Consider the following 27,987-nt stretch of genomic DNA (forward strand, 5'->3'; position numbering starts at 1 on the left):
GCTCTGGCATGAGCTATTCACACCATTTCTAAACCATGGAAATATCCAACGTAAGTTGACCCAGTCTGTACTTAGCATTACATGACACCAGACACTTGAATTCAGATACTTTGTAAATGTCATTATTATTGAGAGCACATTAAGATTGACAAGCCTGTATTTAGCACTTTTCAGAATGCACCATGAATTTGTTTTGACAACACGCACATAAAGTAGACAGGTAGATTGGGGTTGAGGTTGAAATCTCATTTTATCTACCCAAATGGCAACCCAAACTGGTGCTTTCTAAATTTAATGACTGCACAAAAGAGGGACACCAATTAGCTCAAATACTTGTTTTTATAAAAATGTACTTTATTTTAAAATGAGTCTATAAAAGTAGAAATCACATACAAAAATACAGATTACTACGACATGTTGGCAAAAGAGCTCCCAGAGGGACTTGAATAAGGAAGAACTGGTGTGGTGTGTCTGAGGGCAGCTGGAGGCCAGTGTCCTACCAGAGCCCACTGGCAGCCCATCACTAATCTGTAAACAATAGTTTCAAGTAGTAGTTAGCACTTTAACTACTCGGGAATTGAAGCATAATCATTCCTGTGTTACACTTTTTTAAATGTTCTTTAGGTCTGAGCAGATAAAGGCACTTCATATTATTGGAAACAGTAACACTTCTTGATGAAAAAGTTAATAGTACTGTTGTATTCAAAAGAGGTAATTGCCTTAATTTTTTTCCTTTCCATTTTCTAAGAAACACAATTTGATCTTTTTGCTTTTGTGTATCAGGTGTTAAAAGTGTTAAAAAAATAACATCTGTTATCAAAGGTTTAATGCCCAGTGAGTCTCAAAATCATGTAGGCGAAGTGCAAGTCGTGCCAGCTGCTTGGAAGCTGCACATGTACCTGCTTCTTGTGCATTTCTGGTGGAGAGAAAACAGCAGTTCCACTTAAGGAACTTTAGATCCAGTAACATAATGGGCAGTTTCAAGCCACTGTGAAAGAATTTCAAGTCCTTGATTTCAGAGTAATACACAAATAAGTGCTGCACTAAGAAGGAGGAAACAGCAGACAAGATCAGCTCAGAGTTCTGTCCGACCTCTCAAGAATGCTGATTAGAATACCTTAATTCTAAAACAAAGCAAGTACTTTAAAAAGCTAAACAACCCATATAACATACATTGATTATAAGGTTTAAAAAGCACAACTGGATTCCTTCACCTAATTTAGAATTCTGGGAACACAGCATAGTACCTAAAAACACTGCAGGGCACTTCATATTAACCTGACTTTAGGAAACAGCCTTTTGAGGCTTCAAATCCTCTCCCGATTCTGTCCTTTTGGGTGTGTCTCTCTCTGTTTCTCATTTAGAGTTGAAGGTACACTATGCAGGGCTGTGTTTCTAGTCAACTGACTTCACACCTGCACACAACACCCATAGGTGTTAATTCCCAGAAGAGGAGGCCTGAGACGCTACCAGCCCATGATTCTTTCCTTTCAGCCCACCATACGTATAGCTTATTGTTCTTCAAAATCAAGTTTTATAAAATACTGAATAATTAAATAGATAAAAAGTTATGACAAACACCATGAAAACTGTTAGCCAGCGGTAATTTTAAAAACCTGATTCTAAATAGACTTAATGTGAAGGGCACTTGGAAGAGTTGGCTCAAATTTCGCTTTAAAAAGCTATTTTGAATAATAGGCTCACCTAAAATTTCCAAAGACCTAAACACTTGTGCTTTGAGGACACAGCACTGACAGAATCATCTCTATATTCTTGAAATGGCTCCCTATCATACACGCACAATGAAGGCTATGGTAAAACCGATAGGAAAGGTAAACCAAGGTCTCCAGCAACTGGATTCGCTGCCGGTGTTCCTCATTCCAAAGGATGAGGAGACATCATTCTGCAGCAAGCACTTCATACACAGCTGGGCTTTTGCAGAGTCAGTCGGCACTTGATACCCCAAATCTCTGGGTTCTTTTTGTTGTCCATAGTTGGCCTTGCAATGGTGGTGAAATAGGCACAATTAATCTGCAGGTGAGGAAGGGCTTCTCTCAATAGCTGCAGGGTAGCATCTGGCACGATTCCAAAGACTTGTAGTGTTTTTAGTGTGGGAATTTCTCCAAGTTCACTGGAAAGGAAGAGAAAATTTCGGATGTATGGCAATTGCTAGACTAATTATTATAACCCATTGTTTGTAATTTATATCAGTCTACAAAAAGCAGCCTAAAAGCATAATTTATAATAAATGATTATAATACCACAGGGATATAATAGCTGGGAAACACGGCAACCCGACCCATGTGGGTACAGGAGACAAGCCCATGTGTCTCATTCCTTGTAGCTACTATGGAACTATGAAGTTTATTGTAATTTTTAATTGAACTGAATTTGCCTCTTTCTCCGTTCTTGATCTATACAGATCTCTGGAAGGGTTACTGTGATGTGAGCTATTAATCGAGAAATGGTCAATGTTTCACTGTGGTGTCAATTGGAACCATCCCAAGATTCATGTGATTTAGGAATCTGGCCATGACCTTTATTTGAACTAGGCTCTCTCAACAGAAGAAACCAGCAGCATTGATGGCTTCTTAGTAATGATACCCCACTGCAGTGGGACCCACCAGTGATTTCCATAAGGTATTTTTTAATGCGGGATTACATAGACCACAGATGAAATAAAAGGGGGGGCAACTTATAGCAAAGACCTCTTCTCTACATAGTAATTTTTTCCCTGTTAAGATAGGACAGACCTTTTTATATGTGTTTCATGGTAGGTGACATTGTGTTAACAGTGAGACGACTGGGGTCACACAAAATTGACCCTGTTTAGCAAGGAAAACACTTTGTGGCTTTGGTACTGACTCTTTTTAAAACTGGTCTGTATGCCCAGCTTCATCTCACCGACCATGTTTGCTTTAGGTTGGGACACAGAGCAAAGTCTCAGGAAGGGGAACATTTATTTTGGAAATTCAGCAAAACACCCTGGTGATCAGTGTGCCCAGCAGTGACCTTATGTTGTCACAGTCAATACGTATTCAAACAAACCAAGTTTGTACTGTCACTTGGCTTCCAATGTCTCAGCCTTCCAGCATATTCCATGCAGCATTCAAGACATCCTCCTGAACAGTTCATGTCATTCACCTACTTCAGAACTCCAGAATGGTTCTAGAATCCAAATGGTTTATTAGATCTAAGGACCATCTGTGCTGAACAGGCTCCATGGGGTTTCCCATTACCCTTCTCAATGTATAAATGGTATAGGTAAGCACCACGATATTTAGTGTATGTTGTGGATTACAAGACAAATGGCAAATAAAAGCACTACCTAAAAATGCTTCTCTGGGCAGTGAGATCAGGTCATAAGAGATCAAAAGGAAAGTCAAGAGGAACATATTGTGTCTTTAACTTCTGGAATGTAGAAACAAATATACAAGGCTGTGCACCGTAGACCATGTTATACTCATCAACACCAAAAATGACAGCAATCCTTAGCACAATTCCTATGTGAAGTCGGCATTTGAGAACAGGGTCAGACTTGGGGGAATCCAGGTTCTGGGATAACCAGGCAGCCAAGCTGTGAGTCATCTGCAATGGATGCCATCTAAAAGAGGAAACTGGGTGGGAGGAAGAGAAAGAAGAGTGATGGCAGATGGCAGAGAAGGACGAATTTGTGTAGCAGAACTAGGAGAAGGTTGATGAAGACGGCTGTCACATGGTGCTCTTGGCAATAACTCATGAGAAGGGAGCTGCAGAAGATGGGACAAGACCCATCAAAAAAAAGCAAAAACAAAAAAAACAAAAAAAACCATTGCCTCTTGTGTGTATAGATCACAATGCAGAAAACAAAGTCACAAGCTTCTCTGCCTTTGCAGAAGAAAAGAAAAGGGAACCATTTACAAGCCACTCTTTGTGTGAAATAATAATAAGGTCTTTTAAGGCTCTTCAAGTTTAGTAAAAGGCATTCATCACACAAGAGGTTAAAGCTAGATCATAGGCCAGCCTGGGGATAAATACTGAGACCCCATTTCATGAACAAGAAAAAAAGACACTGAAAAACTTGCAGGTTTTCTCCTTATCTCACCTACACAATCCTGTTTCCCTTTAAATACAAAATGCCTTACCCATTGAAATTTTAACTCTTAATTTCAAATCAGTTTTCTTTCAAACTTGGGTTTATTATCATGGACCAAGAAATAGGGAGTATTTAAATTCAGTGGGAAATAAGACCAATTAAGGCAAGAGTCACTATAGCAGGGTCTGCAGCAATGGGGAACCTGAGGCTTTTAAAGTATTGTAGAACACAATCAAAGACTCATGTCACTTCCCCACTTCTGAGATAAGACAACTATTTTGCAGTGTAGATGCCATTCTGTGGATAGTATTCCTGAGACACACTGGGATTTCTACTAAGAACTTCAAATGCATTAGTTGCCAGAATGATTCATTTTATGAAAAGGACTCAAATAAATTCATCTTAAAAGGTCTTCAACATAAACCAATAGTATGTCTATGATGCTCAAGGATAACATCATCTTGTTCGTATTCTACTCTGTTGCTCAGCTAGGAAACTAAAGCCCCTGATGGTCTTATTTCTTTAAAGATCAAGCTTTGACAAGTAATTAGGCTGAGGTTCACACCTCCGCTGAGGGCTTCAGCTTCATGCTCTTCCCCACTGATCCACGTAGGGACGACTATACAGGTAAACCATGATGCCACTGGATAAAGGTGAGGCATCACAGCCTCCCCTTGTCTCTGCTAGAGAGAAAGCAAGCATTTAGGTACTGCTTTTCACAGTGGACAAAACCCCAGACTCACTAAAGAAACCAGAAAAGAAAATTCTCCTAGCAAGCTGCCCAGGCAGACTCAAAGCTCACATGGTATGAATGGATGACAGAGAAACCTTTTTGTGCAGACACTAGAAGTTCCTAATGTTCTGGATGCCAGAAAACACAGGCAGGAATTTGGATCCGAGTTCCATGCATATAAGTTTGAGTCGCAACGTTTGAGAGACACTCAAGAAAGGCAGTGTTTTTCCAAAGGACATACTACTAGCTAAGGCTCATGAGACTAGTTGACATGATTAATTCAGTCACATAATTACCAGACTTCCCAATTTCACTGAACTCTCCACAGATCATTTACTACTCAAATTGTATGATCTAATCCATACGAGGAATAAATATTTTTTCAAGTTCACCATTTTTAGGTGAATTATTGCTGACAACCTGATAGCAAGATAAATAATAGAACAATCTTACTCAAGCCATATGACTCTGCAGTAAAAAGAAGGGCACCTGACCAAGTGCAAGATACTGACCTCTTGTGGTTTTCAAAGAAATTGCTATGCGTTCACATTTGGTATAAGGAAGACTATTATACCCTTTGAAATGAAATAAGCAATGCCTAGAGATAAGAGACTTAATTTTCATGGACCCACATAACACACCCTCTGTTTAGATGGCATCAGACTCTCATAAATGTATGCCAATTCTTCAGCTTCCTTGGCTATCTGGGACTCCCATCAGTAGATTATAGAACTTTCCTGTAAGCCCAGACACAAGCTTTAAGAATGAACAGGAAATATCTGAAACAATCCCACTCACATTGGGTCTGCTTCCCAGGCTCACAAAGGTTCCTTTTGTAACTCCTTCACAGATACTAAGATAGCACTCTAACATGGCAATGCTGACAGTTAAATAATAAATACTAATGAGCTCAGCCAGTTCAACTATACCAGACATTTTTGGGTTTTGTTTTTTTGAGACAGGGTTTCTCTGTGTAGCTTTATAGACCAGGCTGGTCTCAAACTCCCAGAGATCCACCTGCCTCTGCCTCCCAAGTGCTGGGATTATAGGTGTGCGCCACCAACGCCCGGCTCTGTACCAACCTTTTAAGCAAACGTTCTGTGAACTATTTTGATATTCCCTTAGACATTTTGTATCATATTAATATTAATGTTCACATTACAAGTATCCATTAGTAATAATAGATTTTACTACGAGTGTTAGTCCCTGCTGTCTACTAGCACAAACACAAAACATACTTACAGTAGAGTTTCAGGTATTATATCATAGCACCGGCTGAGTGAGAGGTGTTGGAGGTAGTTGAGTTGGAAGAATTCTGGGAAGCAGTCATTCTTTAGCATGATACTGTCACTGTAACAGAAAGGAAGAAGATTCAAAACCACGCAGAGGTGGAGAGTAGCAGTGCTTAACTCCTCGTTACATCCTTTCCCACTTCAAAAACAACCAACATATTCCAAATTGTGATCTAAAGCAAACAGTACCTTAGGTCGAGGCGGACAAGGTTGGGGCACCGTTTAATTAAGGTACAAAGATCTAGGAAAAACAAACGATGGTCACTGTTAAATAAGGAAGGAGAAACGGGTATTTGCTTTTGTTGCTGTAATTCAACATCACACTGGAAATTGGCAGCAAGGCAGTTAGAAAAGGTCTTCATGTAGAAAGTTGCCTGCTGAGAAAATCTAGGTGAGCACCTGGGAATCTACAGTGAATATGAAACCCCTGGATAACAACTATTTTATGTAGCAACAGTAACTGGCTGAAGAAAGAAGAGGAAAATCCCAATTCATGATAGCCAAGGAAACAAACCCAAATGCCAGTACATAAAGGCAAACAGTATTATATCAACATGGCTCTTCAACTTAGTGAGGCGTAATCATGAACTATTTGCTAAAAAACCTGTTGTACCACAAATGTAAAATGAGTTTCCAGCTCAATTTACAACCCAGTCAATCCTACACATTTTTAAATTTTAAATGAAATTTTCAAGGAATTATTTGCAGAATCTTGGGTTAGATAAAGAGTGTCTAAACAAAGAAAAACCATGTAATCTACAAAAACAAAAAAAAATCTTAAAGTTCTACCACTTACATCAGGCATGGTCATACAGACCTATAATCCCAGTACTGGGGAGGCAGAGGTTGAAGAATTGCTGAGAACTGTAAACCACTCTGGTCTACACAGCTAGTTCCAGGCCAGCCAGGGCTAGACTGTGACACCTGCCTCAAAAATCAAAACCTAACAAAACTCCTGCATGTCAGAGCATTTAGAGAATTATCAGAAAATGGTATATATTCAGCATAAGTTAAACAGATTAGTAATTTTCTGTAAGAAATGGATAAACAATAAACCAGGGTCATAAACATGTATTTATATAGCAGATAGAGAGTAGGAAATACTTAAGCAAATAGCTTCTGGGCTGGAGAGAAGCTTGGAGGAAGAAAAACTCTCCCTGGCAAGCCTGACAGTTTGGTCATCCCTAAAACCCACAGGTGGAAGAAGAAAGACTCCAGCAAGTTCTCTGATGGCCACACATTTGGCATGGCACACTGCCCCAGAGCTTCCACTTTCCAAAATGAATAAAATAAATGTGAAACAAATGCCAGGAAATGTTTTGCATGAAAAACAAAACAAAATACACATAGATACACAGTGCACTGTAATCTTAATTTAGTCAAAACACATCCACATAAACTCATATAAATAGAGAAAAGGGAAAGGGCTTGAAAAAAAACACTCCAAACTATTAATTGTGGCTAGCAAGTCCTGACTTTACAGGCTTTGCAGAACTTGGAAGAGAGTAACATGAACCGAGCTACTTTGTAAGCAGAAAAAAAAGATTTTAAATGTTACTTATTTAAAATCATCAAACTCCATTTAATGTTTGGATGTTTCCTTTCATAGCTGTATCTGTAGCCACATTTTCCCCTATATCAGTTTTGTACTTTCAAATGCTTTCTCAACATACACTGCTTTGGCTATGTGATAGGCACCACAATTTGTTTAAAACAGTCAGTTTCTGCCCTAAATCTGTCCCTTTCCTCAACTCCTTCCTGCCTTAGTACTTTATAACCCCAAGGACAGTGCCTGAGACCCAAACCTGGGAACCTCACTTAACAGCTTTCTCTCTTTCCATATCCACTCTGTCCCCAAATACTACTAAGTCAGCTTCCCAAAAGTGCTCAAATATGGTCATTTCTTAGCACCTTAACTGTTACCACCCTAGTTTCCCAACTGTCCGCCCTGTTCTCGACATGGCATGGCGCCAGAGTGAACCGCATAAAGCCAGACCGTGTCACTGCTCTCCTCACCATATTCCACGGTCGTCTGTGCCGGCAGCCTTACCCTCGCCACTGCCTCTTGTATTTTAGCTCTCACACCACAGGCCTTTGTCCTTGTGCTTGGTCCTTTGTTCCAGAATGTTCTCCCACAAGCCTCTGTGTAGCCCCCTCATCTAAATGAAAGGCACTGTCTTTGATCACTGCATCTAGCTCCAGAATGTTCTTCCATGAATTTATGTCTCATGCCATCCGGGCTTCTCTGACCGTTCTACAGAAAGTTACTCCCCTCCCGACACATTCTACCCATCCACTCTGCTTTCTTTTCCTACTCATATTTTCCTTTTTAAAGTTTATTTATTTAATTTATTCTCCCCTCATACAATATACTCCCACTTCAGTTTCCCCTCCTTCCACTCCTCAGTCCTCCCCACCTTATATTTTCAACTCCATGTACACCATTTAGGAAGACTGCTCACCACAGATCTGTTTGGCTTTGTGTATTTTTATGCTATCTTGATTTCTGAGAATAACTGCATAATTCTATAATTAGAATTTAAAGTATTTAAAGGTAAAAATCTTTAAAGTAGGGGCTGGAGAGATGGCTCAGAGGTTAAGAGCACTGGCTGCTCTTCCAAAGGTCCTGAGTTCAATTCCCAGCAACCACATGACGGCTCACAACCACCCAGAATGAGATCTGGTGCCCTCTTCTGGTCTGCAGGGACACATGCAGACAGAACACTGTATACATAATAAATAAATAAATAAATCTTAAAAAAAATCTTTAAAGTACTGGATAGGGAGAGTGATAGGAAATCAAGACATGGCTGCAGCTTTTAGGGGTATCTCTGTCTGAGTGCAGTTATTTGCAATGATGCTTGTTCAAATGCGAGTCCTTATACAGGGAATGGATTTAAACCTCTGGCCACTCACAGAGACCATCTATCTCTATTTCCTGCAAGCCTGATGGTTCTTACTTATTATTAAGTAGTTTCCAAATACCATTTAATGTTTAGAAACATTTCAAGATGTTTGCCTCACAATAAAACCTTCAGTAAGAAAATTACCACACCTAAGTGAGCCAACAACACTCTTGAGACAGGGTTGATTTGAGTATTTCAGTTAGTTTGGCTTTGTGTAGCATTGATTGAATATTAGCTGGAGACTGAGCTATGAAGCTGTTAAAAAATAAAAATTCCTCTTGCAACCACTTTCGTGTGTAAATTAAGACTCTCAGTGTTACATACACAATACAAAGCTCAGCCAAGTGTGAGGCTTTATCAGCACCACAGCTGCTACCTACCCTACTTCAAACGCCTGTGTTCATCAACACTGTCTCTTAGACTGAATCAAAAAGTAGAAGGTGTAAATATGAACTTATTAACTGGGTTCTAGCAGGAATTTTCAATCTTAACTGCTGACATTTTGGGTCAGATGACTCCAGAGTTAATTGTTCTGTGCTGCTCAGCAGCACTTCTGGATTCTAACCACTAGATGGCAGAAGAACCCCTACACTGAGACAACTATTAAAAAAAAAATCTCTCCAGACTTCGAAAAAGCTATTCCCAGTTGAAAACAACTTCTCACACAGTCATCTTTTTGTATCCCTAGGGTTTGACTCCAGGATCCCATTTGGATTCTCAAATCCAAGGACACTGAAGTCACTCTACACATCCTCTTGCTGATTTACAACACCTAACGTGATGAGTGAATGTATATTTTTTTTTTCCTGAAAAGTATTGATGCATTAATAGTTGAATCTGGATGCAGAACCCATGGGTACAGAGGGATGACTCTACTGTATCTACCTACTTGTACATCAGGGTTCTGCATAGTAATTTTGTTTATTAAAAATAGTTCTGGGGCAGGGGAGATATAAAGTGCTTGTCTGTAAGCACAAGGGCTTGAGTTTGAGCTGTAGTACTCTTGTAAGAACACTGGGTGGGAAAGCATCCACCTGTAACCTTAGGATGGGGCAGGCAGACACAGGAGGACCCTGTGGGCTTGCTTGCCAGTCAGCCTAGCAAAAATCAGTTGAGAGACCCTGCCTCAAAAAATAAGGTAAGAAGGCTAGAAAGATGGATCCGGTGTTGAGAGCACTTGTTGCTCTTATAGAGGACCTGAGTTTGGGTCCCAGCATCCACATGGCAACTAAACTGTAACTCCAGTTCCAGGAGGTCTACTCCCCTTTCTGGCCTCTGCAGGCACTGCATACATGTAGGGTACAGGCATGAATAGAGGCAAAACACCCATACATATAAGATAAAAAATACATATTTTTTTTAAAGGTGGAGAGGTACTGATGAAGTCACCCAGTGTTGACCTCTGACCTCCAAGTACACATGCACTGGCATCTACAGATGGATACACACACACACACACACACACACACACACACACACACACACACACACACACAAGTTGCTTTAAAAGATACTCTGTCTAAATCCTGAACTCACAGCTTGATTCTAGTTCAGGAGCTATTTACCTTTATCAAACTCTCCCTCTGCTGAAGACATAAACAGTATGCATTGTGGACTAAGGGAGACAATTAGGTAGCAGAAACTTCATAGGCATGCCAAAAAGCAAATCTATAACTCTTACAGCCTCAGTGGCCCCGGCCTGGAAGCTCTAACCTGTTTTCTGGAGGTTCTTTCGGTAGCCACTGAGGTTGAGCTGGGTGATGGAAGCTGATAAATGTGCCACAGCCGCTTGCACATGCTTTTCGGTAAACTCAAAGCACCAGGAGAGATTCAGTTCATCCAGTCTGCATGAAGGAAGGGTGAAAGGGAAAGCACGAACCCATCAGAAGGATGAGGGTGACTTGAGCTACACATGCCAAAAACATAAAACCAGCTTCTTTACCACTTCATGCACAGACCTCCTGTTCTGCTCCGTTCATTTGAAACTGCACTCTCTCCTCTAAACACCTGTGTGCCTGCAATTTACCTGGCAGTCATAGCAAAGATGGAAACAAATACTGCCTCCTCCTGAGGATGCAGGTTGAAAACGGTAGCCTGTATGTTTCTTTCTCAAACTACCTAGGTTGTTATCAAATGTTTTATAAAACCCATGGATTGACTACTAATAGAAGAGACAAAGATGCTACAAAAATACAGTTCTCCCTGCCAGGAGAGCCAATGAGTTTAAGTCAATGTCAATCTCCCTCACTCTGCACTTTGCTGACTTAATGCAGTGCTGCCTATTTTGTCTGCCTCATCATATTCTGATCCAAAGGCAATTTCTTTTTGAGAGATCACTAAGGAGACATAGATGCAAATGGTATTCCAGAAAGACAAAGAGACAGTTAATACAAAGAGCATATATACCATGTCCCCTCTCACTTTGCAGTACATGGGATCACCCATATTAAGTATGGTTTAGTTAAATATAAATCAACCACATCGTGATAAACACATTCCTCCACTTCCCTTTAACAGTAGCAGAGAAAAGGGACCACTATCCAAGTATCTTTCCCTTACTTTGAGTTTAGCCTGAATGGTTTTGTGGCAGACACTACATTGCCCAAGTCAAGAACATGGCATCACTCACATCCAGACACCCAGACACAGAAGCTCAACTATATTGGATACAGTTCAGATCATCTTTCCTACCTGCAACAGCTGCTTAGCAGAGTGGCCACTGCAGATTCGGAAAATCCAGAGCACCCACAAAGGTTTAGTCGCACCAAGTTTTCATTCTTCGAGAGAGTGCTAGAAAAGAGAAAAATTGCATCAAAGCTGAGCCGGGGAGAGAGAGAGAGAGAGAGAGAGAGAGAGAGAGAGAGAGAGAGAGAGAGAGAGAGAGAGAGAGAGGAGGGAGGGAGGGAGGGAGGGAGAAGGAGAGAGAGAGAGAGAGAGAGACAGAGAGAGAGAGAGAGAGAGAGAGAGGTGAGTCAGAAGTGGGCTTAAAAGCTACATCTCACTCCTGGGACACAGCAGAGTAATTTGCTTCCATTACTCATGTGCAAACTGGCAAGAGCAGTCTCTTTTTGTCGGGGTTAGAAACAAAGTTGAGTGACATAATGCACTGAAGGATTTGCAGAGTATTTGCAGTGTAAATGCACACACAAAAAAATGCCAATGAATGTATCTTTTAAGTTCAAAGGCTTGCCTTCCCCCTGCTAGGGAACGTTGGTGATAAAGAGCCATTGTTTTAAAGTGAACCTGGACAAGCCGTCAGCCTCTCTGTGCTTCAGCTTTCACAGAAGGGAGAGGGAGCGAGAGCTTGTGGCAGGTGCTTGCTCTCAGAGTTACTTTTAACTTAGTGTCTGCCACATACTTGCTACCATTCTCATTCCATTCTTTCTATCAGGTGTCACTGGATCTCATCGGAATAGCACAGTGGCATAACTGGTATGTCTAACTAAGCCCATGTGGTACCTAGCAAATTAATCAAATATGTTTCAATTTGACATGGCTCTTCCGTCTTCAGAGCTGTGAGCACCATGCTTCATGGCCTCTTTGCAAGCTATTGGTCTCCACAGAAGTCATTATAATGCAGCCATGATCCTCCTGATCGCCACGCTCCAGCAACTACCAGCTACTTAAGAGTCCAGCGCAGCAGCAGCTTTCTTGAGGCTGCTTCTAACATCCTATAACTTCTGAGATCTCCTACCTGGATATCGTTAATGGCCATCCTACTCTAAGAAGTCTGTCCTCCTTAAATTCAATTAGGCCTCCCTGTATGTGGCCACATAAACACCAATGCATTTAATGAACACTCGGTACTGTAATTAGCTGTCTCACCCATGATTGAGACACAGACCACATACTGTTTGGCCTTTTAACCTATCACACCTATGGTAGGGCTTGGCATATGGTCAGTATTTGAACTTCTGCTCTCTTGAAGGTCTTGGACAGTTTTGGATATTTGGTACATCCTTCTGGACATGTATATAAGGACACTATAGTCATTCACAAGAAACACTGCCATATAGAGCAATGTCTTTGTGACATACTACAGGTGCCACTCACTTGACTATAGGATCCGAAAGCTGCAGCCCTTCCAGGCTTAGATTCTGCAACTTGGAGCACTCAGACAGAATCCCAAGGAGGTTTGACACATTTATAACTGAGTTTGACAGGTCCATGTGCTGCACACGAAAAGAGCTGAATATGGAAGAGAGAAAAGAGGCCCTGTAAGGTGGCTCACACAAGCACACTCAGATCCAATCTGACCCCTTCCTGTCCCCACATGAGCAGGCAATCACAAATAGGACTAAATACACATTTTAAACACTGAATAAAGATCTGGTCTTAAAAAAAAAATTGCTTCTAGCTAATTCCCATCCTCATTCATTTTTAAAATTCAAGATTTGCCAAGTGTAGATGCTGCTGCCAACATAGTCCAGTCAGAAAATTAATAGGCGGATAGCATAAGAATGAACTAGGTACACGTGCCAGGGAGTGGGGTACGCCTATGATGACTCCCTGTTGCTGGCGGGGGCTGAGTGGGTGAGCAACAGTGTTTACTAAGACAGGGAGGACAGCGGAAGAACCAGTTTTAATGGGAGGGCATGTTTACTTCTAAATAGGCTAATATTGAAGACTCAAAATTAATCCAGAGGTGGAAGCTTTTAGGTAATTTGTGAAGAGGACCAGGCTAATGTGAGGGTTTGAGAACCCTGAGCATAAAGGTGGGTGCACAGGACACGGCTTGTCTGAGGACAGCATGTGGAGAAGGACAAATCCTGGCGTGGACATGGGAGAGGCTGAGGAGGAACAGCAGTGTGGGTAAATAAGGGCTTCGGGGAGAAGAGATGGACAACGGAAAGAAGGGGAAGGCACTAGGAGGGAGACATGCTCTACTGTCTTCAGCTTGCTTTTCCCTTCCATATCTAGATATTCTTAGGCATCAGATAGCATTCCATAATTTGCTGCACCAGAGAAGTGTTTTGTCAAAACAGTCTACAAAACAAAAAGGAAGGCAATCTTTTCATGTTGCAAATCTGTCCGTCATAGGACAGAAAGCTCATGATGAAAGTATGAAACTCCCTCCGCCCCCCGCCCTTTGTTATGGAGGGCTGTGTGGAGGGAAGTAGCCAGTTTGCATTCTCTGATGTGGCCCCAGCACAGCTCTGGCCCTAAGGATTCACAGCCCCACAGCCCCACTCACACTGGGTGACTAAAGGAGCACTGTTTTCCTTGCAGAGAATGGGATGGACCCAGGGTCTTTCATGTGCTAGGCAAGTACTCTGCCACTGAGCCACACCCTCAGATATCCTATTTGAACATCTCTGACCCTAGCGAAAGTTCACCAGTAGCTCTTAAACCCATGTCATACTTCAAGCCAGAAGCCACATGGCACAATATGCAACTGACAGCCCACACTCCAGACAGCCCCTCACAGGCTTAAGTCTCAACAAAGAACAAAAGGAATGTCAGCTGTTTGCGCCTCAACATTCCACCATTTCTCTTTTACCTGAAACTTTCACCCAATGGTTGCTCCATAAAGGACCGTGGGCAGCGGAAGGCAATCACCCCTCGAGAAAGTAAGCGAACTGTCACATCTGGGTGCAGATTTTTACCTGCCAGGTCAAGGGATTGCCAGAGAGACTCATCGAGCCTAAAACAGAGAAGGTGCTTGATTTGGTAAACTGGCCACAGTGAATTCTAGGGACCCCAGGGACACATAAAAGTCACTACAAACACAGGAGCCACGGCTACCGAATCTCCTTAAAGAAAATCCGAAGAGCTTTTGCTTCCAAGTTGACAATGCGATACTAAACACTTCTTGGTTACAGTATCTAAGTTTTCATCTGTCTCTTTCTATATTTTCAATCTAGATTACCAAATGCTAAAGCTAGAACTGCAAATAACCTGGAACTAGAGAATAAAATCCTACCATTAAGCGTAATATGACAAGTTTAAAAAAAATCACTGAAAAATGCTTATTACTAGTTGAGTAAGTTCCAAACTTCCCAATCAATCAATCCTACTGTCCATTCTGTTAAGTGTTGACAGGTTGCCACAGTTATACCAAGGTCCATGAAAATATAAATGAAGGAAGAAAAGCTAGTATTAATTTATGAGACACATCAATCACACAGCCAGGGCAAAGTCACAGATTGGCTCTGTTCCACATTCATGTGGACAAGTGTGAGCGTGCATATTTATATTAATGCTAAAGGAAAGAGGTAAATACCACATTATATGCAGTTTCTAACATAAAAGGTAGGTTCCCAGACTGGACTGAGCTTCAATCAGTGTTTCTTCTTTAAGCTCTATTTTGTTTTTATTTACACGTATATGTCTGTGTAAGCAAATGCCATATGTGTATAGGTGCCCTCCAAGACAGTTGGAACTGACTGAAGTGGGTGCTGAGAAATGAACTCAGGTCCACTGGGACAGCAACCAGCCCTCTTAACCACTGAGCCATCTCTTTAGCCCCTACAGTAAGAGTTTAATATCCACAGCTGAATTCAGTTAAGAAAGCAAGAGGAAACATGAAGTGCAAGCACATTAGGGGACATTCTAAATGCCTTAGTTGCACTAGAAATTTCTCTTTTTAAATATATTTGAAATAAGCACCTGATGGGCCAGTTTTGAAATAATTTTGCTACAAAAAATCTGCTATGATTTGGCTATTAAAAAGATAGACTATAAATATGATATCCTTAAGAAAGTGGCATGTATTGTATCTTTTTCTTGTCCACACTGAAATCTACTTCAAAGAGAGACAGAGAGGGGTGGGGGGAGGGGGGAGTAAATCAATTCAATTTTCCATTATCTCAGATCTCAATGTCTCTCCTTTCAAAGAAGCAGACAACAGCTGGCTTAGTATTCTAGAATAACCCAGGACAAATCTTGAAATATTCACTTTGCCCCAAATAACATAGTGTTAACGTGGAAAAGGGAAGATGAATTCAGCAGCCATCCAAATCCTAAGCCAAATGTAACTAGAAAGTCTGGGAAGCTGACAAAACCTTAGTTTTATTTTAAGTTTCACTTCACAAACTACTGATCTTGACCCTGTAGTTTCCACAACTCACAAACTAGAGTAATACAAAACTGTCATCTCGGCCCATGTGGAAGACTAAATTGTTAAGTGAGATATTATTCTAGCACAATGGAGATGATCACTGAACCACAGGGAAGATGGAGGTCAAAGGCACTAGGTAGGTACACAGAATAAACAAGTCTTTGGGAACTAATGTACTACCTGAAGACTAGTAATATTGTTCTGGCTTTGGGAATTTTTGCTAAAGAGCCTATTTTAGGTTCTTTGGCCACAACCACATCCACTGAAAAATAACTATGTTAAGATTATAAGTATGTAATTTGCTTGAGCACTTAGTGACATATCTATAGCAAAACATAGATTGCATACCTTAAACATGTGCAAGTTTTTATAAAGGTTAATAGATTTTTTGCATGGTGTCTGTCAACAAATGCATATCTGGTGGGGAGGAAAAAGTCCCTTGGGTGGGGATGGTGAAATGTAGCCACTATTGTGCAAACTTTTTCATCCCATAAAACAACTGCCTAGGCTTGGGCCTGGGGGAGTGTATAGCTCAGATAAAAGCTCTTGTCTCACATGTCTGAGGCCCTGGGTATAATCCATAGCACACCAGAGAACAACAAAAACAAAAATCCCTGATTTCATCGCTGTCACTACCTTCCTGGTTCACATCCCCCTCCCCCCACATAATTTAAGTGTATCCAAGAGCCTGCTAACACTACCCCAAATGGCTCATGTTAGGCATGTCTATGAGCCAGGCAATGACTGTACTGGCACCTTTCATGTTATCCTTATGACTATCCCATGATGAAGATGCAATTATGGTCATCTTACATCCAATGTAGCCAGGTTTAGAGGGGACAAGTAACTTGTTTAGGTCACACAGAGCATATGTAAAAGAGGCTGGGTTCACACCCTGTCCAAGGACAGAGTCTTGTACCCTTCCCCTGTGCTCCCAGCCTGGTCTTCAGTACTGGGCTGTCTTGCCATTCTCCACAACTCCCCTGATCTTAGAACACTGCCTGGCCCAAGTAGATATACACCTCGCAAATGAGTGCAGAGCTCAACATAGGGCAGAGAGGCGGTCAAAAATGGGGTAATAGACCTACAGGAGACTCCTTGCTCCAACTGGGAAATGAGGAAACAGACTTAGAACTACAGTAAAAAGGTGTCTAGGTGGCTTGGGGCAGCTTTGTTCTTCTTGGTTGTTGGTTTCTCCAGACTCATATGAGCATATAACCTTCACCCTTCCCAAGGGGTGAAAAATACTCACGAGAGGCGGTACCACCTCTTGCAGACCCCCGAGACTCTGAGCAGCTCAGGGAGGCACAGACAGGAAAAGATTCCAAGGAGCAGCTCATCTGGAAGGGAGTCCCAGGAAACACCTGCAAGGAGGCAAAACAGGTTTCCCGTCACTGAATTCTTTCTTGGCAAAGTCACGGAGTCTCTCCAAACATTTATCAGGCACATGCCACTTAGCTTAAAGGGGGTTTCAAGCAAACTGAATTTTTTATCCTCACATTTATTTTTCCATACCATACACTGAATTATACATTGCAGTGGTTTGAATGACATATTCCCCATATTCTTGGACGGTTAGTGGTGCTGTTTGAGTAGGTTTAGGAGGTGTGATTTTGCTGGAGGAAGTATGGGACTGGGGTAAGCTTCGAGATTTCAAAGCCCCATGCTACTCTCATTTAGCTTTTTCTGCTTTCTGCTTGTGATTCAAGATGTGAGCTCTCAGCCTGCCCTGCTGCCATGTCTGCTGTGTGCTGCCAGGGCTTCCTGCCATAATGGACTCCTCTCCCTCTGGTACTATAAGCCCAAATGAACTCTTTCTTCTGTAAGTTGTCTTGGTTATGGTGTTCATCACAGAAGCAGATAAGTAACAAAGACATCCCACCTTCTTAGCAGTGAGAAACAAGACTATTTCTCCTATTGTTATTCTCCTGGGCACTGGCTAGCCAAACACTGGCAGGGACAGCTTAACTGCTTAATTGCCAGATTAACTGGTTGGCTGGCAAATCCCCAGCCAACCAACACACTGTGATGCTTGAAGCTATAAAGTGGTCCGCTGGTGTAGACTTCTATAAAGGCAAATGGCCCTTCCTCTCAGAGAACAGAAAGCATATCCCAGTCCATGCACCTAAAAAAGCAATTTTGGAAAGATGTTCTCATTTCTTTTTTCTTTTGATTTTTGGAGACAGCATTTCTCTGTGAAGCCCTGAAATTCACTCTGTAGACCAGGATGGCCTTGAACTCAGAGATCTGTCTGCTGCTGCCTCCGAAATGCTGGGATTAAAGGTGTGTGCCATCACCGCCCAACTCTTGTTTCTTAATTCAACAAGTATTTCAAGATTCTCTACTACCTGTGGTGCCAAGGATTTCAGGTGTTAAGGGAAGATTAGCAGATAAAAGTAAGACCAATGAAATACCTCACCTGATTGCATTATTCACTCATCCGTTTAGGCCCCACTTCTCCATAAGATCTACATACTAGGAACTAAAATTTGGCCCATTCATATATTCACTGAACATGAGTCCCATGGTTTGTTCTAGGGATACAAAGAGAACCTAAGCACAGTCCTGTTCCTTAATCTATGTAGAATCTGAGAGACAAAGAAGACATTCCAAGGATTGTGCTTGGATACAAGAGGGCCCAAAAGTCTAGACAGCATCTAGGGCAGAAGAGTGGTCAGGGAAGTTTTCTGGGAAGCAGTGGCTCTTCATAGCTCAATCAGGGCCTGTCATTGTCCCTTTCCTTTGTTTTTTAAACAATTTCCATGTTTGAGGCAGGGTCTCAATGCTGTATACGCCACTAACATTGAACTCAGCTGGAGGCTGATTCTAGAGCTTCAATTCCTGATTCTCTTGCCTCTATTTCTCAAGTGTTGGAAGTTGAGATTTTCCTATGATTTACAGAGAACAACATCCTGTCCCATACCCATTGTACCTGAGAATTACTATACTAAGGAAGAATTCAGCTCTCATTGGAATCCTAGCCATGATGCTCCCAGTCTGTGAAGTTGAGTAACTGAATCTCTCTAGGCCTATAGGAAGAACAGACAGATTTACCTTGCAAAGCTATTCAGTGTGGAGATGAGGTGATGCAGATTTTAAATAATGCAGTTAGAGAGGCAAGATGTCCTGCCCAGATGGCCCTTCTTTCCTCACCAATCAGCCATTTAACTTATCTGATTTTTTTTTCTTTTCTTTTCAATGCTTCTTTGGATATTCATGAACAGGCAAACCCCAAGATCAGAAGAGTGTCTTTACAAACCCTTACCCAATCCTGTCCCTCCCTCTATCTGAGCTGATGATCTCCAGAAGCAGGTCCTGAGGGTTTGACTTCAAGGAGCTCATCTTGCATTTACATAATGACAGGAAGCTCTGGAGACATGGGGAAGCCAGACACTAGTGGAGGGAGGCCAGCCATGGCAGGCTAATAATAAGCAGCTTGTTGTTATCACCAGTTTAGACCTTCAGGGTTTCCTGGAGACCCTGTGGAACCTGCCTCTGAGCTGTCCCACCTGAGGGTATGGGTACAGGAGTATGAGTTCCCCAACAGCTGTTGATCATTAATTCTGGACTCAATGTCAACCTGCCCAGAGAAAGCCTTAGAGCACAGCTGCATCTGTGCTTAGGAGAGAGCTTTGGGCACTAAGGAAAAGGTGAGTTGCAAGGGACTTACAGGCCAGCCAACAACAGTGTCCCTTAAAGATGGCATGGGGAAGGAAATTAGAAAGGCAAAGTGGGGAAGAAAACTATATGATCATATTCGGTGTTACCCATCTTATTATGAAGAACTAAGAAAGAAGAAAAAATAGAACAGTAGGAAGTGGTCACATAATAGGAGTAGCAGCATACTGCTGAACGCAAAGACAGCAGACCCAGCAACAAGCCTTGCAAGAAAACAGTCCAATGTAAGGAAGGCTTTGAGGTACAACTTGTCCCAGATTTCAGCTTAAGGACACCTGCTCAGAGAAGCATTTCCAGGTCACCACCAAAGTCCTACTCCTGGGTTTGCATATCCAGCAATGTGCAGTGGCCAGCATGTGATTGACATTTGATAAATATTTGCTAAGTGCATCGAACCTTTATTCCTGTTAATTCTTAGTGTTACTGGCTAACCTTCTTTAAACAATTAATAACATGTGTAATGCTAAGAACAGAAGCTGATATTGAATATTAGAAACCGCCCGATTGATATTTCATGTAGGAATGACTAATACCTCAGAGAAGAATGCTGGTTTTATTTTCAATATGGGCAAGACTGTTGGCCTCATTGGACCAGTTTCCTCATTTGAACAATAATAGATTGGCTTGTAACAAACACTGTAGGTGGTTTTTTGATTAATAAATAGTTTTGAGAACTGGGTATGAGGCACAGCTCATATCCAGTAGCCTCAGTGCCCACTGGGCTATTAAATAAATATATAACATAACAATTGAAACTTCCATCTACTAGAATCCTGAAAAACTCTTGCTATTTGTAAAAGTACACTGATGCTAATCTTTGCAGCAACCTATATACTATATATTATAATTCTCATTTTTATGTATGAGGACATTTATCTCAATGATGCCAAATAATTTCTCAAGGGTGACATTATTAGGTAGATGGCAGAACCAAGAGGCAAACTTGGGTTCCTAGATTCCCATGCCCCAAAGTAAGGTATGTGGTCACAAGAGGTGGAAGTGTGATGAAGTTCCTGGTGGCGGAGGAGGGTACTGCAGGCATGAGTATAATTTGTCAGAAGATAGCACAGCATACAAACCATACCTCTGGCACATGGAAGGGATGGAAGACAAAAGAGCTCAACAAAGCATGTTGAGGTGCTGAGAGGTATCAATGAGTTTACCACCAAAAGGTGGGGGGCAGGTCCAGGACATAGAGCCTTAGCTAAAAGCAAGATAACTAGGGCTCCATTAAGTTGACTATACAGGACAACCCCAGTTCTGAGGCCCCTGGGTGGAGGTGGATGAGCCTGGAATTGGCTGCAATCCCAGCAGATGGGGCAGAAATTTGTCTCCAGGAGCTGCACTGGTGGCTGAAATCCAGACTGTGATACACTTAATCTAATTTTTCTTGCCATATTTAATTCTCAAAACATCAGCCATCTGTTTCCTAGATTCTTGACAACATGGGTGCCTGGTCTATTTGCAAGCACAGGAAGGGAATATCTAGGTCTTTTCTCCACTTGCTTCTGCAAAAACCACCAAGGCTTTGCCCCAGTGGTGTACAAAGGTAGCTAACCCCATGGCTTCCAATTTCTCCTCAGATGCAAACCCAGATTCCTCATCTGTGACCAACTCCCCATTCCCTTCAAACTTCCTGGGAATGAGGGTGTGTAAGATCTCTGAGTATAGTTAACTTTGTCTTATTTGATCAATTTATTTCTCAGCATGTCACCAACACTCAAGATTCAAACTGCCTATTCCAAAATGATTCTAATGATATCTTAAATTTTAATTATATGCACAGATATATCTGTAAGCATGTATGCATAAACATAGGTGCCTACAGAGGCCAGAGGGTTGGATCTTCTGGAACTGGAGTTACAGAGAGTTGTGAGCTGCTAATAGGAATCCAGTTGGGATCTTCTCAAAGATCGGTAAGTGTACTTCACTGCTAAGCCTTTTGTAGCCTCTCCAAATTTGACTTTTAAGATTGCTCTTCACACACACACACACACACACACACACACACACACACACACACACAAACAAATACACTATTTTCTTCTATTTAGCCTTTTATAATCAAATTGCATGAGAAGGCACTGAGACCCTGATACTAATTTTTTGTTTAATGATTTTATTGAGTAGGCACACATCTTGACCACTGACCACTTATCTGTGGGATGTGATACTCCATGATTTTTTCCTAGGGAAATGACTACATAGATTTTGACCATTTTGCATGAATTTTCCCACAAACAATAAAAAGACAATATGAGGTTGTACTAGTTATTATATATTTGTATTTTGGGTGCAGTGGGCCAAATATGTCTATGGAAGAGTTGCTCACTTTTGTGGGATGTGAGAAATACTAAAGAAACAAGGTCAAGCAAAGTATGATAGTTGGGCCTTTTGTTCATTCATTGTTACTACTATTTTCCCAATCCCTAGAATAGCATTAAATAAATATTTGCTATGCCAGGGCTGGTGGCACATGTCCATAACCTCAGCATTCTGGAGGAAGAGACAAGACTGAGGGATGTTGAAACCAACCAGATCTGAACAATGCATTCTAGTCAGGGTTACATAGGGATACCTAGTCTCAAAGTGAATAAATGAATAAAAATAAGGAGGCTGAACGAATGCAAGGAAACTATAAAGCAAAGATGACCAGATATATGCCTAAAATGACTCCTATAACAGATTTGGGAGCTGTTAGCTAAAGTTACTGACGGGTCATACCATCAGTTTGATGTGTCTATTATTATTACTTTATTATTTCATTTTGGATAAAACATTTTGCTTTGTGTAAGCAAGGATAAGGGTGTGAAGCTGGCTATCTCCTTCCACTTTGTGGATTCCAGGGATGGAACTTAGGACCTCAGGATTGATGGACAAGCCTTCACTTGTGGAGCCGTCTTCCCAGCTCTACTATTACCAACATCTTAAGAATGGAGTAGAATAGAACAAATAACATCTTAGGGAAAGGGAAATGATAGTTCAATGAAACTCTTGCTTCAAATTCCCTACTGCAGTATGAATTATATTTCTTAATAGTTAAAAAGGCATCGAGATTAAAAATGTTTGCCTTGGGATATTAAAACACAGATTCTCAGGCTCAAGAAAGTCTTGGATCAGAATCTCATGAATTCTGCACTTTGAACAAGATCCCTTGCAGATTCTGATGTACTCTGAACTTTGGAATTTCCAGTCTGAGAGAGAGAAACTTTGTAGGGTCTGGAATGTGAAGTGGTTTAACAGGCATGGAAGGGCTGATCAACACATTAGTTCAACCACATTTTCATGGTCCTCACCTATTTAAAGGACAGGGAATAGGCATTTAATGACCATAAATAAAATGTGATTGCCCTCTTTCTGCTGCTGGCTTCACTTTGGGACTGTTTCCTCCCAATTCTTTCTGTACACTGGCCCCAAGAGCCAGCCAGAACTGCTCTGCTATAGGATGGTTACATAGCTTTAATTGTCCCACATAGACAGATGAGGAGGAATTAGGTGCCAGATGTGAGGCTGGAATGCAGCCTGTGGGGAAAACTTGCTTAGCAAAGAACCAACAAAAGCCCTGGGCCAGTCACCAGATCTCCAAGTACAGCAGGTGGAGCCTGTCCTGCTCTAATCCTGGCAGAGTTATTAGCCACCTGTCCTGACAACTGCAAGCAAACCTCCCCGCAGGGAGAAGCCAGCTACACTGGGGTCTATGCTGGCTTCTGGGGACTTGGTGGGACTCTCCTCTAGCAGCTGTCTCTCTCAGCTTACAGCATGAGCCCAATCCTCATCCACAGCAATTAACCAATGGATGCATGTGTAAGTCCATGTATGCATAAATGTATGCCATTGCCTTCCCTGTCTCCTAGGTCTCAAAACCCCTAAAAGTCATGATTTTTCCTCTCTCATTTTAAACCTACATTTTAAAAGTCAGTCTAACACCAAGACTCATTCTGGGCTGACTGACTATAATTTGAGCACCTGGGAAACCGGAGGAAGACAAGACAGGACTGCCATGAGTTCAAAGTCATCTTAGACTATGAGAGTCTACTAAACAAACAAACAAACTCTGGGTATGGCATCTCACAGCTGCCATCCTAGCACTTGTGAGGTAGGCTGAGGCAGGAGGGATGCTGATATTTCAAGACTACATAGTGATTACGAGATCAACCAGAGTTACACAGCTAGGTAAGAAAGAAAAGAAACAAAGACAACCAAAAGGAGACTCATTGATTGACCCGTTCAGTTCCTCTCCTCCATACTTCACTTCTGCTGAGTGGAGAAGGACTGCACTCATCTGCTGGGATGGTAGGTGAGTTACTAATGCACAAGGAGCTCTTTCTTCCCTCCCTCTCTCCAGCCCCACGGCACTCTAGCCCTCACACTGCTCTCTTCCTGATAGACATATTGCTGTGTGGGAGCTGCTATGTATTTTGTCTTTCCTCCTCAACTCCATTTTTAAACTGCTAGGCAACAGCAAATCCTCCCGTATCTTCTGTGTGGTCCTCACAGGGCTTTGCTTCAAAAGTGACTCTGACTTAACATCCCTGGGCATGTGAATGTGGCACAGCACAGAGCAGCCATATTCCAGACCCAGAGCTTTCCATAACAGGCAACATAATCAAAATCTGCTCATCTTAGGAAGGCTCTCACCACATTTGGCTGGTCAAACACCAAATTCTAGTGTTAAAATCCAGGTGCTAAAAATAGTCACAATTAAGTTTTAAAGAAAAAGAGTTCTATATGCACAGAGTCAGATTAACATTATCGAATGTTATATGCCCTTTCTATAATAAGAGCTTTACAGTTTTTTTCAATCTTCACAGCAACCCATTAAGTAGGAATTATTGCTTCATTTCACAGATAAAGAAACTAAGGTTCAAAAACCTCAAGTAACTTTTCAAGATAGAGAAATGGCAGCATCAGGATTTAAATTCGGATTTGTGTGAACTTACTATTATACTTCTCTAGTCAATCTCATATATTTTCATTATCTATTCGGTTATGTTTCCAGTTCTGAGACAGCAAAGCTCACGCTTTCCTGGAATTCCCTATCCTCCCACCTCAGCCTCCTAAACACCAGGACTACAGACGTGTGCCACCAAACCTAGCATTAATGTGGATTTGCATGCCACAACTTGAACAAGACTCCCTTTCCTACAGAAGTTTTGAAAACCAGAACAGCCCAGGCTGTCCTCTAACAGCAGGAGATCTGCCTGCTTCTGCCTTCCGAGTGCTGGGATTAAAGGCTTGCACCACCACACCAGATTACGAAACAGGTATTTTAAAGCAAGCAACAAATCAGCCTACCACCCCATCTGCAGATAATGCCAGATGGGAGAGCCTAAGAATATACTTATTTACATTGGCTCTGTAAGACTTCACTCTTAAGAATCTATTTTTCAATCTATTTTTCCACTCATCACCCACCTAATTTCAGTTTACTTTGTTTACCTCCTCCACTAACAATCTCAATACCCTTCTAATTTCTATTGTCTCTAAATTTGGACTCTATTCAGAATCTGGCCACTGCTTATTATTCCCCACATCTTAACATGTCTCTAAGCTCTGTTGTCTATACTCTACCTGCTACAGTTTAGTCTCAGTTTACCAATGTATTCCTTTAAAGGGTTCAATGAGCATCTGGGTGGTGGCCCACATTGCTATTCTCAGCACTGAGGCAAGTAGATCAATTAGAGGCCAGCATGGTCTAGAGTGCTAGGACAGCCAGGTCTACACAGAGAAACCCAGTCTCAAAACAACATGAAAATACAAAAAAAGAAGGGGGGGTTCAATGAGGTAAGATCTTAAAAGAAGGGGGCTGTCCATATTTCTCCCTACTCTACTTTTACTATATGGCCTAGTCTTTTCTCTGGGAAATTTTACAGTGGCTGCTCCTTTTGCTTAAGGTTCTTTACACCAAGAGACATTTTCATGACATACTCCTGCTCTCTCTCCACTTTGCCTTTGTTTGCTTAAAGGTCACTATCCAATTAAGGGTTTTAGTTAATACCCAGTTTACAATCTATCTTCTGACTGCAGGGCTTCCATTCTCCCCCAGCTTGATCTGTTTCTGTTTTTGGCTACCATGGCCTAACCCATTACATAGAATAGCATGTCTAATGTGTTTATACTATTTCCTCACTGGAAAGGAAGTTCTAAGGTTTAGAAATGTGTATGATTTGTTCACTGCTATATTCGTAGCACTATACTGTGGAAACCATAGTGTGTTTTCAGCAAATATTTGATGAATCACTCTCTTTTTTTTTTGAGACAAGGTTTCTCTGTGGCTTTGGAGGCTGTCCTGGAACTAGCTCTTGTAGACCAGGTTGGTCTTGAACTCAGAGATCCACCTGCCTCTGACTCCTGAGTGCTGGGATTAAAGGTATGCCCACCACTGCCCGGCTATGAATCACTCTTTTAAAAGACAAGAAACAAACAAAAGAACCTTGTCAACGCCTCAAGTCAATACACTATATTTACCCTATGGCCCTGGGTGCTTGAGTCTTGATCTACTTGGGAGGCATTTGCTTAAAAATATTTGGGAAATAAGGGAATGGGAGTCACTAGTAAGGGGATAATTTAAGGTAAATTCTATTTTAATCAATCCATTTCACCTCTGGGTGACAGAACTGAGAAAAAAAAAAGCTGAAATTATAAACCCATTACAATAATTCAGGAAGAGATTGTGAAAGCTTGGATCACTTGTCACAAAGGAAGGAAAGGTACAATGACTAGATGTCAATTGGGGGACAATAGGGGATCAGACTAAGTAAGTTTTAGGGCTCTATGATTGTAACTATAATGCCACAGAACTGGAAACACAACACCCCAAGAGCCTGTTGGAAGTGGAGCAGGGAGGTAAATCTCCTCCCCCTAGATTAACATTTACCTTCCTAGTGTGCCTCCAAATAACCTAAGTGATTAAGTTATAAAGTTCACTCTGGTACAAAGCAGTGCATTAGAGACTAAAGGAATCCTCTAAGATCCTGCTTGTATTCCCATTCATCAGTGTGCTGAGCTGAACTTTGAGCAGGGAGATTCCCTTGTAAGGAAAAGGGGAGGAATGCTGTCTTGTGGGTTAAAAGTTTCAAGTCAATTGTGAACCAGAAGATAAATACCTACCAAGATTCCAGGAGACTTCAACGACTGGTTTCCATTTCACGGCAACACTTCAAAACTAGGCAATTTTAGGTACCCATCCTAAAGATCCCCCAAGGAAATCGTTCAATCAATTTAATTCAAACAAAGCAGTGCAATCCATTTCTTATATAATTTGAATTTTAGTATCATACTTTACCTGGAAAGTTCTCTCGATTGAGCTTAGGCCTACGGATGATCACAAAGTCTTTCTCACTGCCTTTGCTCTTTAGCCTTTTCCTTGGAGGGCTCTGGGGGTGGCCGAGGTTCGAGAGCAGTTCATGGGGAATGTTCTCACTGTCCACCTCCTCCTTCTCCAAGGCAGAGACACCCATGCCTGAGAGCAGTTCAGAGGTCTTGCTGGAATCCCATCCCCATGTGAAGCTAGTGGTGACGTTGCTACTCTGGTCCGGAATCTCCTGAAGGTGCTTCCTGCAGAAGGGCACACATTCCCCATTCCTTTTGAAAGCATACCCCTAAATAATTCCAAGGTAGGAATGAAAGAAGCGTCAAGTATGCAGTGTAGAAAAGTTACAGTGAGTAACAGTACTGCATTTTTAACGTGCCTACAGCGAGCTCACAAGAATGAAAGAAAATCGGAAACACACACTCCACTTCGAAAGGCTTTGGTATTTATGGTCCCGCAGAAGGCCTCAATAATTTCTTCCCGTGGAGGGAAAAAGAGGGAAGGCATTCATACCATGATTCAAAATAGTGGGAGGAAAACCAAATTAGGAAGCCAAATTAAACGGCACATAGATATTCTCACGAAAGCATGCATCCATCCACTATCTTCAAAAAGGGGGCTAAGCAACCATTCACATAATAAGATGAGCAAGAAGCAACATTCGCGGCCTAAAAGAATTCAAACGGTTCATTCATGCTTTGCCCGTTTTTGCAATCGGTTTACCTGTGCATTGCGTTCACGGATTGAGGGGTTTTGGATGCGTGTATTAAGTGAAGACCTGCCTGCCTCCCAGATTCCCGTTCCAGCGCGCGCCGCAGAGTAATGCCCCGGGGCCCCAGCAGCCGGACCCGCGAATTAGCAACGTTCCATCACCACCGCGCGCGCGGAGTTCTGCATCCCGCTCTCCAGCAGCCGCCTTCTGATGCCCCGT

At 41.8% G+C, this 27,987-nt stretch overlaps 1 protein-coding gene across 2 annotated transcripts; it reads right to left on the reverse strand.

The window, feature by feature from the left end:
• Positions 1 to 325: 325 nt before the first annotated feature.
• Skp2 (S-phase kinase associated protein 2) lies at positions 326 to 27,987 on the reverse strand. 2 transcript variants are annotated; one of them, XM_027401309.2, is made up of 10 exons: positions 27,780 to 27,985; positions 27,030 to 27,301; positions 17,319 to 17,430; positions 14,507 to 14,650; positions 13,060 to 13,194; positions 11,698 to 11,796; positions 10,720 to 10,850; positions 6,290 to 6,341; positions 6,051 to 6,158; positions 326 to 2,131 (listed from the first exon to the last, which is right to left on the reverse strand). In XM_027401309.2, exons 1-10 carry the CDS (start codon positions 27,785 to 27,787, stop codon positions 1,918 to 1,920), a joined length of 1,275 nt encoding a protein of 424 aa, XP_027257110.1. In that variant the 5' UTR covers positions 27,788 to 27,985; the 3' UTR covers positions 326 to 1,917. The 2 variants fall into 2 exon arrangements, with proteins under 2 accessions (XP_027257110.1, XP_027257111.1); XM_027401310.2 differs by lacking the exon at positions 13,060 to 13,194 and having other exon boundaries at positions 27,780 to 27,987.

This window comes from Cricetulus griseus, chromosome 2 (assembly GCF_003668045.3).
Source record: "Cricetulus griseus strain 17A/GY chromosome 2, alternate assembly CriGri-PICRH-1.0, whole genome shotgun sequence".
In the NCBI taxonomy this organism is placed as follows: Eukaryota; Metazoa; Chordata; class Mammalia; order Rodentia; family Cricetidae; genus Cricetulus; species Cricetulus griseus.

Excerpts from the sequence above, each read along its gene's own strand:
- Skp2 (XM_027401309.2), bottom strand. Across the intron at positions 17,431-27,029 it reads CAATCGAGAGAACTTTCCAG|GTGTTTCCTGGGACTCCCTT; the intron begins GTAAAGTATGAT and ends GCCTCCTTGCAG. Across the intron at positions 13,195-14,506 it reads CCATTGGGTGAAAGTTTCAG|CTCTTTTCGTGTGCAGCACA; the intron begins GTAAAAGAGAAA and ends TTCCATATTCAG.